Source organism: Lipophrys pholis (assembly GCF_963383615.2).
Source record: "Lipophrys pholis genome assembly, chromosome: 16".
NCBI lineage: Eukaryota > Metazoa > Chordata > Actinopteri > Blenniiformes > Blenniidae > Lipophrys > Lipophrys pholis.
Window position 1 is genome coordinate 5,252,128 of NC_137634.1, and position 14,710 is coordinate 5,266,837.

At 42.2% G+C, this 14,710-nt stretch overlaps 1 protein-coding gene across 1 annotated transcript in view; it reads left to right on the top strand.

The window, feature by feature from the left end:
* The first annotated feature begins 1,740 nt into the window (after positions 1–1,740).
* Positions 1,741–14,710, top strand: part of tspoap1 (TSPO associated protein 1) — a 63,997-nt gene continuing 51,027 nt past the window's right edge. The window contains exons 1-2 of the mRNA XM_080482503.1: positions 1,741–1,921; positions 3,571–4,437. Coding sequence (XP_080338629.1) covers positions 3,709–4,437 — 729 coding nt within the window. The 5' untranslated portion in view covers positions 1,741–1,921; positions 3,571–3,708. The remainder of the gene's footprint in view (positions 1,922–3,570; positions 4,438–14,710) is intronic.

Below are 14,710 nucleotides of genomic sequence, written 5' to 3' on the forward strand. Positions count from 1 at the left end.
TCAACAGTGTGCCACACGTGAGCAGACAGAGATGAGAAAGAGAGAGCGAGAGAGAGAGAGAGAGAGAGAGAGAGAGAGAGAGCGAGGCCCAAGGACACCCTGATAACACAGAGTGGTATGTATGCTGCAGCTCGCCCTGTCTGCCTGTGTCTGTATCTTTTATCCACACAAGGAACACAAACCAGGAGAGATGCACTCTGTGTCCACAATGAATAAAAAAAAAGAAGTAAACACAAACATGCAGAGTAATCCCCCCCCCCCCCCCCCGCTCACACACGCTCATCAGACAGTGTGTGATGGATTGAGGCAGCAACATGATAGTGAAAAGGTATGTACATACCTCTGAGGATTTATACATTTCAATATCGCTGCCAATGCCTCATAATGAAATCTCAGGAAGCATTTTATCGAGGGCCCTACGGGCTCATATTCAACATTGCATTCCTGCTGATAAAGTCTCCTTAACACTGGGTTGGTTGCAAAGGTGGGATGATAGGAATAGCAGCAGTCACCGAATATTATGCAACAGTGAAAGCTTTCTTATTCATTCATGTTGCTTTTTTTTTAATCAGTGTTTGAAAGCGAGTGCAGGAACATTAGAAACCTTATAAAAAGATAGACATCTGATTAAATAACATGATAGAGTTATGTACATTGATGATTTAATAATCAGGCAGCAGGTTTGTCAAACATACGGGTCAATGATTGAGTTAAAATAAAACCCTGCACGGTGTAGAAACTACAGAGAAAACATTACTGCAATTTATTTTACGAGTAAGCTGCTTTTTCTATGTTGTGCACTGGCTGAGGGAACATTATACAACATTCAAATCTAGAAAGCTGGATAAATTATGATTCGCAAAATGACGTTGGCATGAGAGCCATGGCAAAATGTGAGTTTCTGAAAGATGCAGATTGAGCCAAACACATTTTCAGTCAGATTATTCTTTAAAGAATTATGAGTGATGTATTTCTTTAGAAATTTGTGGCTATTTATTTATTTATTTTAAGTTTTAAAGTTATAAAATAATCTCCCCTTTGTAGAGAGTCTTATTATATTTGTGTCCACTAATATGGAGTAAGATAGATAGATGTTTCACACAGAATGAAGGCTCGAGATATCCTGAAATAGCAGTCTCGTTCATAATCAATACCCATAAATTGTTTTAATCATGGTAAATGTGAATTTCTCTTTGGACCAAAGTGAGAGTGGAGAACCGCAGACGGTGAAGGAGAAATTGTGAAGTTATACGTATTCAATTGCAAACAACACTAACAGTAAAGTCTGTATTAAAGAAAAATAGGTAAGGATACCAAATAAATAGATTTTTAAAATAACATTTTTGTAGACTCACTGTGAAATCTGGTGAGAATATCTGCCTCTTCCAGCTCATTGTGTGCAGTGATATTATTTGACCACTAGTGGTCATTATTCTCCCACAACTGTTCACACCACAGGCTGAACTCAGGAACTGTGCTGCCTTCACAAACCAGTAAAAATGTGGGATTATTTTTACAATTTTATAAAAACACACGAGAAGACTGCAACCTGTGTAGAAATAATTATTCAAAATCAACAAGCTGATTAGAAAGAGTGCCTAGAAGGAGTTTCAGGAATGAATTGCGGAGAAGGAGAGAAAAGTGAGCTAAGAGTAGGCGTTGTGTTAGACAGAAGCTGAGGGTGCGGAGGAACCGTGAAGGCAGCAGGCTGCTGGCCGGGCCAGCGGGATGACGCTGACCGGACAGAGTGAGTGTGACACCGTGTGTCTGTCACATAAACAAACCCGTTAATGCACGGCTCTGCGGACCTTTAACCACTCACCCCGACTCCCGGAACTGCTGCACGAAGCTCAATTCAACACCGCCGCGGACGAGACGGGAATTCCTCATTGACAAAACTAAGTTGAACATAACGGTCGAGGTGAGTTGTAAACAAGTTGCACCGAGAAAAAAAAGAAAAAAGAACCTTAACGGGGAGCTAACTGCGGCTAACTGACGTTCGCAGCGAAGACTTGTTCGAGCTAACACGTGACACGAATGAACACTGTTGTTTATTAACAGCTGAGCGCGATACGGCGTCACTTATTCGAGCGATGAGCTAATTAATGAGCTGGAATTAGCGACGCCTCCATCCCGTGTAACACGAGCCGACCCCTGCCTCCATATGGGCTCCGCTAGCCGCGGATGGAGAGAAGTGGCTCCAGTGATCATAACAGCAGCTGAACACGCAGATCTGGGCTGTGTGGTTCACCTGTTGCATCCTCATCCTCATCACAGGCCCTCTAACTTCATACAACGTTCATCGAGAGCTGAACATGCAGATCTGGGCTGTGTGGTCACCTGTTGCATCCTCAACTCACAGTCCTGCTACTTCATACAAGCTCCATCATCCATAACAGACTTAAACAAGGCACAAACTTTCTTATTGACATTTTTGTTCTCGTTGATTTAATTTTTTTTAAAAAGTACCAACAACACAGAAAACGATAAGCACTTGCATAAACAAAAGGTTGTCAAGAAACTTTTTTCATAGCTCTATCAGAATATTTCTTTGCCATAAAGCCATGACATGATATACATTATTTATTTTATGTATTTTTGTTTAGTTATACATGTTCCCTCGTGACTGTGCCTAGAGCTTTTTCAAGGTAAATTACAGGGAAGGTGTTTGAATTTTCTTACACAAATATTTTTTGGAATATTGTTTACATTCTCCCAATATTGTGTTATTACAGTACAGGTCTAAAAAAAACAACAACATGTGAATGGTGCACAATTTGTCTCATACTATTGATAAAATGATTCTTCCCAGACGAATGGATTTAAATGTTAAAACAGATCAACAGTGACAGATCAATCCAAGTTTCATAGACTAGCAGGAGAACTCTAAATGTCACAGAGAACAAAAGCAAAGGATTTACTATGTGAGGATTAATGTGATCCATGAGCCTGCCTCACAGTGAGAAGGTTCCCAGTTTAAGTCTGGCTTCAGGGCCTTTTTGTGTTTACATTTTCTCCTCCCACAGTCCAAAAACATGGTTTTAGGCTCATTCGCGACTAAATTGCCCCTGGGTGTGAATGTAAGAGGGGGTGAGTGTCTGTCTCTCGCCTGCCTTTGCCCATTGTCAGCTGGGATCGGCTCCAGAGTCTGGCAACCCTGAGCTGCATGAAGCAGAATAGACGTTAGATCTTGTTCTATTTCACCCTCACTCTGTATTTTCTTCTAAAATTTAAAATTTGTATCTATATTATTCTGGAATTTTAACACTTGATGTTTAAGTCGGACTTTTACTTTGTTTCCTAATGAATGACGGATGTATGTGAACAGTGACTCCCAAGCTTCGTGTGTGTTTCTGCTTATTGTTCAGTTAAATATGTCAGGGTTTTTTTTTCAGTCTTGCCCGCTGTCATCTACAGCCTTTTTCTCTCTGTTTGCAAGTATCCCAACTTTTTATTGGTGTGTTAACTCTACTTGCAAAAGGAACGATTACTACATCATTACCTCTGTTTGCACATTCACTTCATTTCTTTTCCATTTCTTTGACACCCTTGTCTGTGCCATCTTTCCAGTGAGCTGCTGTTAGTGCATGCCGCATGTCTGATCACCACACGTCAACCACCTCTCACTCCTCATGCATGGCCCGTCTCTTTCCACAACCGACGCGCCTTCGTTGACTCTCCTGCATGTTGTGCTGTGAGTGAGGCACCATGAGGAAAGACAGGGATAACCCTCTGGCGCTGTCCCCAAAGAAAGCCTGCCAGGACCAGACGGGCTACGGACGAGAGCTGGAGAGGCTGCGTGCTGAGTTGGAAGCGGAGAGGAAGCTGACGCAGCGGGCCCGCGGACAGCTCGGAGCGGAGCTCAGGCATCTGCGGGAGAAGGCAGAGAGGCAGGAGCAGAGGTCTGCGAGGGAGCTGGCCGCGAGACGAGGGTACCCAAAAGACAGGGACTCCAGTGGATATCTCCTGGTTAAGGACGGCAAACGTCACACCAAGAGCGATTCCACTGGGGGAAAGGCTTTTAGTTTTTGCAGCAGTCAAACATACACAAAGCTGGAGAAGTTGCTGCTGACTCTGTATGAGAAGATAAATGGTGAACACGCTGCATATAAAGTCCACCACAGGCGAGAATTTGAACTAGAAAAAGCCATCTTCCTCTGCCACCTGCTAGAAGCGCATGGGAGACTGTTGCTGGGGACCAAGAGAGCCGGACCCCCCAGCAATGTTTTCAAAAGCCCCCTGAGGAAGTCAAAACAGGAAGACGGCATTAACTCTTGTCGGACAACACCTTCGCTGACCTCCTCCGAATCCCAGCGTGTCTTCCTGCCACCTAAAAGGAAACGCAGCTTCCCTCATGCAGGCGCGGGGGAGCAGGCGTCCTCCGGGTCCGATGAGCCAGCACCATCCAAATGCTTGACGACAAACATGGAGGTGGAGGTGAGCAACTTTAATTCACCAGGTCGTCTCACTGGTTAGAGTTCCAGAATGAAGTGCATGCATGCAATGTGTTGATACTGGAAAACACTGAAGATATTATTATATAAAGCATTTGTCTATACAGGAAAATGCTCGTAGCCCAAAGCAAGTTGGAAACCAAACCTGTTGATCTCAGGTTTTGAATTGAACTCAAGAGTGTGAGTTGTGTTGTCATGATTGGCTGATTATTGCAGATACATGGTCGCAGTGGATGAGCATTTACATTTGGATTCAAGGAAAAAAAAAACTTTAATGCCCCTTATATTCTTCAGTGTATTCTGTGTTAAATCTTTGTAAAGGGGCAAAATATTCATTTATATACAGTATAAGCAACAGATGAAATTTGGGGAGAAGTGGCCCCATGCTTGTGCCCTGTGACATGAGGTCAGGGATTTGCTGTCAAAAACACATCCGTCCGTCCGTCCGTCCGTCTGTCTGTCTGTCTGTCAAAGTGGAAACATGTCTGACGTCTGCAGAGACTTGCACAAATATGTTCACGCCTCTTGTGAGTGGCAGAAGTGGGTCAGGCTTCTCCCGTCTCTGAAATTTTAGATCCAGTTTTCATGGGGAGGAAGCTGAATCATTAATCAAAGTGTGAACTGTGTCCAAACAGCAGTGCCCACTTCCTGTTACCAAGCCTCATGGTTGTGTTTCTCTTCATGCTTCCAGCTGGTTTATCACATCATATTTGGATGAAAATATTTTATTGATGTGTTACAAAGTATATGAAAGCAGTAATGGATCATGTGAGATCTGCATTATGATCATTATATATTTAAAGGGGGAAGTTGTAGCACTGTTCAGATAGAAAAATATGCTAAACAATGACAAGCGTTAAATATAAAAATAAATACACAGTTCCACAAAATGCCGAAGATATTTGACATTCAGCCAGCTCAAGGCTTGCGCCTCACCTGAAGGTCATGTCGACTGACTTCCACCTGCAGCTCGCTCTTCAGTCTGATTCCAGGCAGACAGAGAAGCTCTGTCAAAATATTGTGTGAAAAGATGTCAATACCAGTGAGCCGCGACAGACCTGATCCAGCTCCGTGCTGTGCAGAACATACATGGTTACACATGCTGGAAGTGCTGAGCATAGTTGTTTCTTTGTTTGATGCTCTGGGATTTGTTACCTTTACTGCGTGTGTGTGTGTGTTTTGTGCGCCATCTAAAGTATGATAAATACAGTTTCTGATGGCAGTGGTCACTTCCCTGCTTGTAATCTATTTGACTGCTGGTTGTTTTGCTGTCAGCACCTTGTATTTTAACCATGGAGTGAATTTCTGAGCTGAAGCAGAATGGAGTGGAAATAGTTTTCATGGTTGGTTTCAGTCTCGTGAGCAAACTGTAATTAATAATGGAACAGACTGGGGCTTGAAAATGCAGAGTTAGGGGAAAATAATATACTCGTATGTGAGACTCAGGAGGAATGAGCTGGAAGTTTTTTTTAACCGTTTCATGAACGAAGAATAATGCTGTCTTTTTACTCTGTGCATGAATAATGATACTCTGAAACAGGTAAAACAAAGACTTCATTATACTTGAACTTTATGTTGATGGTGTTGGCACTGTTCCATAAAAATGCCTGTTCATACAACATGTCAGTGTTTGTGTTGCAGCCACAGATTTATTTCAAGCCGGGGCCTTCAGGCTATTGCTCTTTATTAAAACCGCTTCACTCAGAAGCTTAACGACTTTCTGCTACTGGTGTGAGAAAAAGTTGTATGACCGAGGAAGCCTGTAATATTTTTTATTGTTGTTATTATTATTTTTATTATTATTATAATTATTTTTTTACATTTACGGTTATGTAGTAACATCAATACAGTATACCCTGCCTGAACAGCCAAGTGAAATCAGCATAACGCCTTATTCTCTTTACTGTCATATGTACCATTCCAAGCATACAGGAATGAATACAAAGGTATTTTTAGCCAACAAGCAGCCACTGGTGGGAATTTCTGGCTGGTGCCACTCAGTCACTTGCCGACTGTTCATTCCTCTGGAACCCTGTCTTTTCTGCTGCCTTGTGATCAGTGTTGATGTTAATCTTGACTTTATGATATTATGATGATACACACACACACACACACACACTTGCACTGTACAAAGCGGTGGCCATTAGGGTCAGTGTGGGGTTCAGTGTCTTGTTTCTAAAAGACTGGTATGTAGGAAAGCTGTTCTACCCACAGAGCCACAGCCAGATCTCAGTACCCGTTTACACAACAATGTTTTGGGTGTCCATTTTTATGACAATGGTGCTCGGTGCCACTGAAAACTGAACTTTGCTCGGTGCATGCTGTGCTGTTCACTCCTGAATTTGACAGCACTTCTCCAATAAAATATACATTTAAAAAAACAACATCCGAAGAATAAAAAAATAGAGACAATAAGAGTTAATATTTACAACATAATGATAAATCTTCATTTAAAAAAAAAAAAAATTACATTTACAAATCAACAGCTACATTGTGCACTGAATTTTCACACTATTTTTTAATGAGTTCCATTGAGGGAATGTAGTTTGCTATGGTTTCAACTTTCAAGTCAGAAGAATGCTGGTTAAATCTCTGTTCTACCTATTTTCATATTTCTACTTGTTACCAGGTCTATTTTGCTGCCTTGCTTGTTTGGTTGTCCTTATTGGACACCATAAAGTAGGAGAGCAGTGGGGGCCAAATGGCCAAGTTAATTTGTAAACTGGCGTTGAGTTGTGGCTCCAATTTGACAATTTGCAGAGTCAGACCTGCTGCACCTCATGTCTTTTAAATGACTGTCCTCGGCTGAAATATGAGCAGTGCCACCCTGTCGGGCTTCTAATTTGTTTCTCTTATACACAACCGCAGTAAAACAGGAGAATTAGTCAGGAGTGGACACACTTGTTCCTCTGTCCGCCTCCTGCAGCCTCCCTCTGTTGCAGTCTACTGCCTCTTGAACAATCAATAGGCAGCCAACATCATTCCAGCGTCATCTCCATGGAAACGAGCTGCAGTCGCTGTAATGATTGGGCCCCGTCTCGAAGCCTGCCTTTTTGTGATAGGGTGAGGGAAGCAGTTCTCCCTGCCCCCCTCCTCGCAGCGACACTCGCCGTCTTACACACACATTTTTGCCTTCGTCCTCATTCTTCACCTTTATGGCGCTGCAACCAAGATGGGATTAAGCCGCCACGCCGAGCCCAATCGCGTCTGGAGGAAATGTTTTTTGACACAGCAGCATCCGTGACAGGAGACGCGCAGCTGAGGAGTCAACATGACACCCACGTCTCAGCCTCACTAAGGGGATCAGACCTGTTAGTTCTCGGATATTTTTCTCCATCGCACCTCTCTACTTGCCTGCTGTTTTGGTTGGGCCTAAATGGGTTGTTTCAACAACAATACGAAGGGTAAGAGGAGATCTGCCAGATCGTTCTTTTTAGAATTTTTGACAACCTTATTCAAGCAAGAAATGGACAATGTTGGGGTAGTGGGCAGGATTCTGGATCTGCATGCTACACTGTGATAGATCCTAAAGAGTATTCTCATGAATGCAACTGCGCATTCAGAGTCGTCGACTCGCTTTCAAAAGCCAAAGCTTTAAAAAAAAAAATATATATATATATATATCACGCACCTCTTCGGACCGGCTTTTCCTCATTTTGGAAAACGTCACTACACAGAAAGAGAGAACAGGCACTTTACATGTCCCGGTTCACATTTACCTGCCTTCATTCAAGCCTCAGCCACCTGGACTAGTGCTGTTTTTGTCAATACCACGAATTTACCAATCCATGAGGCTTGTGTCGTCACGGACCATTATGGCAATAACACCCCTGTGCTTGGTTTCAGACACTTCACCTAAGCCTTAAAGAAACACTCCAGCTTATGGGCTATTGAAAAAAGTGAGGAGAGTGACACCTTTGCCATTCCGAAGTCAAGCCGTAACACCTGATCCATGTAATTCTCCCTCAGCAAATGAAAAGCTTGTCATGGCCTGGTCTTGGCTGGACACCTCATTTGGTCATATCGATCCGACCTTCTCCGTTTGACTCTGATGGAGAATGATGTATGACCTGTGCACTCGTCCAGAGCAGCCAGAGTCTGCAGCGGCACACACAGCGATGGAGAGCCGTGGGGAGGCTGAGGCTCTCGCTCAACACCAGCAGCAGGAACCGCAGGATAAGCAACACAGTCTCTTGGACAAGGCCATCGCAACTAATATCACTTCAACATCCCTGTTAGGGAAAAGGCACCACTCACTTTATGCAAACCTCAACGGTTTTGAAGGAGAAGGGATACGAAAGGTAAGTCATTTCTGACACGTGTGTTGAATTACGGCGCTGATGCACAAACGTTGTTTTGCCTTTTCAAAAGTCACACTGACCTACAGTGACCTTGGAACTAATTTTAAACTTTAAACAGACATCCATTGAACAGGTTGAAAATCAATATTAGAACATTTCAATGTTTGTTTATAGCGTTTAGAGTGTTTATGTGTACGAGGAGCAGTATCCTGTCAGTGGTTTCAGGCTTTTCAGGTCACTGCACCCAGATTGAGCCTATGTGAGAGACCTCAAATAGATTATAACCTACATTTGTACTGGGCTGACTCTGTTAGAAAGTCTTCAATAGGAACTACAACTGATTTTAACAACTTCATTTATTGAATATTCAATTGATTATTTTCTCGATTATTGTTTAGCTGTTTGGTCTTTAGAAAATCTAAAAAGATCTTGATGAGGAGCCTCAAATATTTAGTTCAATCCTGACCAACAGGTGCAAAATGATATACAGGTTATTTTCATAGAAGACTAAAAGAACCTAAAATAAGGTGTATTTAAAGACATTAGTTGACAAAATATTGTCTAACTCTTGTTTGGAGATTCATTGTTTCATAAATTGCTTGACAGTGACACCCTAAACTCTGTGATCCTAGCTATTGCGTGACAAACCTTTGCAGCCATGGCGGGAACCAAACCTTGGTAATTCCACCAACGTCAGTAATGATTTCAAGCATAAATAAAGGCAAAATCTTTGCCAAATGGATACTTAACCCAGCGTAGAGAGAATGTGTCTCAAAAAAGAGTAGGATAAGTGAACTGCTTTTGGCTACTTTGGCCAAACTAAATACTGTTGGTACCTTTAAAATATGGAAACATTTAATAAAACAGCCCATTATATTGAACATAGATCAGCTTTTACATACTTTCCAAAGATTTTCATTGGTGCAGGACCAATAGTGTTTCCACACCAGACTGGGAACTCAACATGTGACAGTTTGTAATTGAGGTTGCCATTAAAAACCTACCACATGCCTCTGCAATTCCGCGTCAATCAGCTCACCAGCTAGTTTCAACCTTGCCCTGCATTTCTTGGAGAGGCGTTGTAGTCAATGCTGATTGGCATTTGTGAAAATGTGTTCCGCTGCCACCAGTTCTTCAATACAATATTGGTGCCTCTCTTTTTTGTGACGCTTTGAATGTGTCCTAAGCTGTGACGGGATTTCATCATCAAAGCAAAGGTAGTAATCTGTGTGCAATATTGCCTGCTGGGTCCCCCACCCCCAGCCACTTCATTACCCAATCCCCATGATCACAGTTTAGCAGGAAAACCCTAATGAACTGTCAACACAGCAACCTGAGAGATGCACAAAGGAAGCATTAAGTGATGCATTAGAAATGATTATTTGGCTATTTAATAGTGGGGGTCTCCTCATGCAGTTTTAAGCCGTCTCTCTTGGAAGATTCTTTCACAATGAGGCAAAATTTCCTTATGGAAAAGACCTTCAAAGTTAAACCATTAATGGACCGTTGATTTCTCTCGTCCTGTCAAGCGTTGGGTCATTAGTGACTTTGCATTAAATAAAAAAAAAATAAAAAAAGCTGTAGCTTGGTGTGTCAATAATTCTCCAAAACCCTTTATGAAGCACTTGTCAGTTTAAACGTTTCCACTCGATGAAGAAAAGCAACATGTTTTCAGCGAGGATGAACAGCCTCATTGACTGTGTGGTCCTCTCTCTTTAACACCTGTCTTCATACCATATGGCTGCCTCTTGATTGTTTCGTTCACACAGCGTGAGTCCCAAATGGAGTTTCAAAGAGATGATACGCCAAACCCCATTTTTCCCCCCGTTGTTCCACTTGAAGGCCGTTCATCTTGTTGATTGACGTTGCATTGAGCTCTGAACCCGTGTCTACGATGCTGAAGCCATGTTTTCAACCTGGCATGGACTGAGATTTTCACTTTTCAACACAGCAGTGACACGCTAATGCTTTTACCTTTTCCTCCATGGTGTTTAATTCACCGTCATTGAGTGGGATGAATAGGAATTTTGTGCTCGACTTAAATGGTTGTGAATGGTTACGCAGTCGTCTTTCACCTCTCACAACGTGCCGAGAACACTCTTTGTTTATATGTCGGGTGCCTGCATTCACAAAAGAGGCACCTCTGCCAAAATTAGCCGAACCCACTGGGGCATTTCCTGCTCTGTGAAAACAACATAAATGTCACAATATGTGTCACTCAGTCTGCTGTCAACCGTGCCCCCAAAGCCTGTAAATAAATGTCGCCTTTGCTCTACTGACAGCATGTATTTATTTCTGTTCGTGATGAAATGGCATAATCGGCACAAAAAAATCTAAAGAGCTGTTTTGCGGTGCTCGAAGCAGCTCAGCAGAAAGCGACAACCAGGTTTTCATGTTCTTTGATTCCACTATCGAAGGTCTCACCGGCTGAAGTGTAAGATATTTATCTATGTATTAAATCTATGTAGTGGTTTCCTGAAGCCATGATGGTCCTTTTGATTGGGGGGAAAAAAGAAATAATGTTTATTTTTCATCTAATTTAAAGTAGATTATTCAATCGAGTACTGGTCCAACATTAGTGAGTAATAACTGTCTTTGTGTGCTACATCATTTAGAGGTGTGGCACTGGAGCTTTGCAGGGTACAAAGAGTTGGGTGTTTAACACACTGCCGACCCAGATAGCACCCACAGGAGATGCTAAACTGGAGCAGTGTGTCTGGAAGACCTTATCATGGACTAACATAGTTCCTGTCCTTTCCTGAAACGAGTCGTAAATCAAAAAAGAAAAAAAATGGATTCATGCTACATGTGGGCGGGCTTAGGATTATTAGTCATCCCCTCATTGTACACAATAGTGATGAGTGCTGGGGTCTGTGTCAGTGGTAGACAGGCATATAAAAGATTACCTATTCTTGGGAGTAAGTAATTTTTTATATTTTAATCTCGGAAGTGGTAAGAAGAAGCAAGTTATTACGGCTATGGTGTTATATTATTTTTTTACTGAAGTGAAGGTCATTATTGTTGGAAGATCACCACCATGAAAAAAACATTTGGTCTGAATCTGTCTGGTGATTTGTAGGCGTTACTAAACATGCTTCTAATTTGGAGTTTTGATAAAACTGCATTTTCAGCCTTTCCTTTCATATGTGCATACTTTGATGCTTCAATGTGCGACTTTTGTTTTAAGACTTTGAGCTGCCTTCTTCATTTCACTCAAGATCACTGGGATAATAAATATAAGAGGGATGCATAGAGACATTTCTTTGACCTAAGATTTTTGTGTGAATCAGATTATCTTTCATTTAAAAGCATTCTAACAAAAACAACAAATATACAGAATTTGACATTTTTGGCTCAAAGCAGTAAATTAAAACATTTCTATTAATGTTGTGCCAATCATAAAATTGATTGTCTAGGTCAGGGGTGTCAAACTCAGATCCTCGTGGGCCGCAGCCCTGCACGTTTTCAATGTCTCCCTCCACTGAATGTCCTGATGGTTCATCATCACATTCAGCACAAAGCCAGATAACGAGCTGCTCATTGCAATCAGCTGTGTTGAAGCTGGGAGACATGCAAAACGTGCAGGGCTGCGGCCCTCGAGGCCTGGAGTTCGACACGTGTGGTCTAGGTCGTCATCACAGCTCCCAAGTCCCAGAATTTGTCTTTGTGGGGATTTTCATTTTAAATTTTCATAATGCAGAAGGCGTCCATGTTGTTTGTTTTCACCACATGAGCCCGCTGGTATGAGTATGTGTGCACACATGTGAGTGTCTCTTACTGGCTAGCCTTGTGAATAATTGATAGAGGAGTGGGCCTCCTGGGTACTGGTCTCCCACTGTACTCCAGCCCAAACACTGCTGTCTGTCTGCTGCCTGTCTGCCTGTGACGAGGAGGAGACCAGTCTGTCTGTGAAACTGGCCTTTGTGTTCGCTGTCACTTCCATTTGTTGATCTGTTGGGTGGATCCAGCAGACAGAGAATCACTCCCTCCATCAACACTGTCACCCTTTATCAGACTTACTTAATATCCTGTTCATAAATAGACAAGCATTCATTCCTCTCGCTGTAAAATGGCTGAAATATGAGAGGAGCTGCTGAAAATTATAAGCGTCATCATTTATGCAATGCTGGAAATGCTCTGTAGTGCTGCAGTGTGCAGGACTTCTTCAGCTAAGAGCATAATTTACATATCTCTTACTCAGGGGCAGCTACAAAATAAGTTCACCCATCACATGTATTCCTTAACCTGTAAACGACATAAAACAACAGCTATTGTTTCTTCCTGCAAATTACAAACTATAAATATGTTTTCTTCCCTCCTTCTATTTCACCAATACTTCTGTATCCTAGTGCCTTTAGCAGACTACATACCACACTTTAGTATGATATAAATACTGAAGCCAGGTTAATTGTTATTTCCTTGGCTCTGTGAAGACAATGTTTGCCGCTTTTCATCCTGTAGAAAATCAGAGCATTTTCTGGAACTTCATGATGAAACTGACCTCTCCAGAGAAAAGCTGTGCTTGTGTTTCACCGCATTGCTTTGGGAGATGTTTTACATTGACCTTCAAGGTTTTTAGTTGGACAAAAAAAAAGGCAATTTCTCCTATCAGATTAGGCAAAAACTACACACAAAGTTTGAGTCATTTAAAAGAAACAAAAAACAGCTCATTTTTGTTGATTATAGCTTTTGCAAGATTACCATTTACAGCAGGGGTTGTTTAGGTGCTCTTTAGTGGCTTTAGATCATGGAGGACTGCCTGGCTGTCCTTTTGCCTGTATTTACTGGTAGATTCCCACATATTTGTGACATTTCTGCACAATTTGGTCTTGCTCCCAAACGATTGTTGAGATTGAGCTCGTGATTTCCCGTGCTCCCCTCTTCACTGTGGGAAATGCTCTTCGCCTGGAGGCTGAAAGGGAGACTCATTCTGTTGACCCACTTGATATCTAGAAAGGTCACCTGGGCCTTTCATTACTGCAGTGAATCTGCCAGACGTGCACTTTTTTTTGTGTGTGAAAGGTTTACCGTTAAGCACTAAAATTGTGTTTGGAGATTCTAGTTTGATTGTCAGAGACTCGGTGACTCTTGAGACGTTACTGTCTTGTCCAACGCGTGTGCGTGTTTTATGAGTAACTCAGTCTTTTGCAGGTCTGCTGTCACCAGTGTCCTTCTAAAAATGTTAAATAATGCGCTGCCTTCCTTGTGGCTAAGTCTATCTTTAGCTCACCGTATAATTTGATCTTATAGATCGCGCCTTTCCTTGAAGTCTCCTTTGATTTCCCTCCTTTTGATTGTTGCGTTGTTTAAACGAGTTGCTATCCAATTCCCGAGGAGCAATATTGTGTTAACGTGTGGAGTCAAGGGCAGGCCAATCAATAATTTGTGACATTGTCAACAGAGAGAACGAACGCGCTAACAGAGTGTGTTAAAGCATGTTTGCACACGACCAATCACACTGGAATGGGATTTCCTTGACTTCATGGGGATGGGCTGGAAATATTCCCAGGGGGACTTTTTCTGGTCTTCACCGCTGAGCCGATGAGTTTCTGGCTGGGGAAACCTGCAGCGATGACACTGACGGAGTGGGAGGAGGGAATTCTGGCAACATCCATGAGTGACGACAAGGTCCCTGTGGATCCAGTTGGACGCTTCTTTTTTTTTTCTTTTTCATTATCAACTCTATGCATTTTCTTCTAAGGCTGCAGCTTGTAGAAGTTAGCGCAATCTGTAGAATAATACTGTGCCCACATTTGTCATTACCTTGTCCTGATTGTTTGCATCAAAGTCTCACTTAACAAAGGCAATTGAACCTCAGACGTGTACTAAGCTTTCAGTAGAGTACCCGTATGATATTGGCTTTCTCCACACAATGCCACACAGACAACGCAAACCAGCATGTTTTTGTTTTGGGAGTAATATAATATTCAAGCTGTGAATGAGTATGTAATTGAA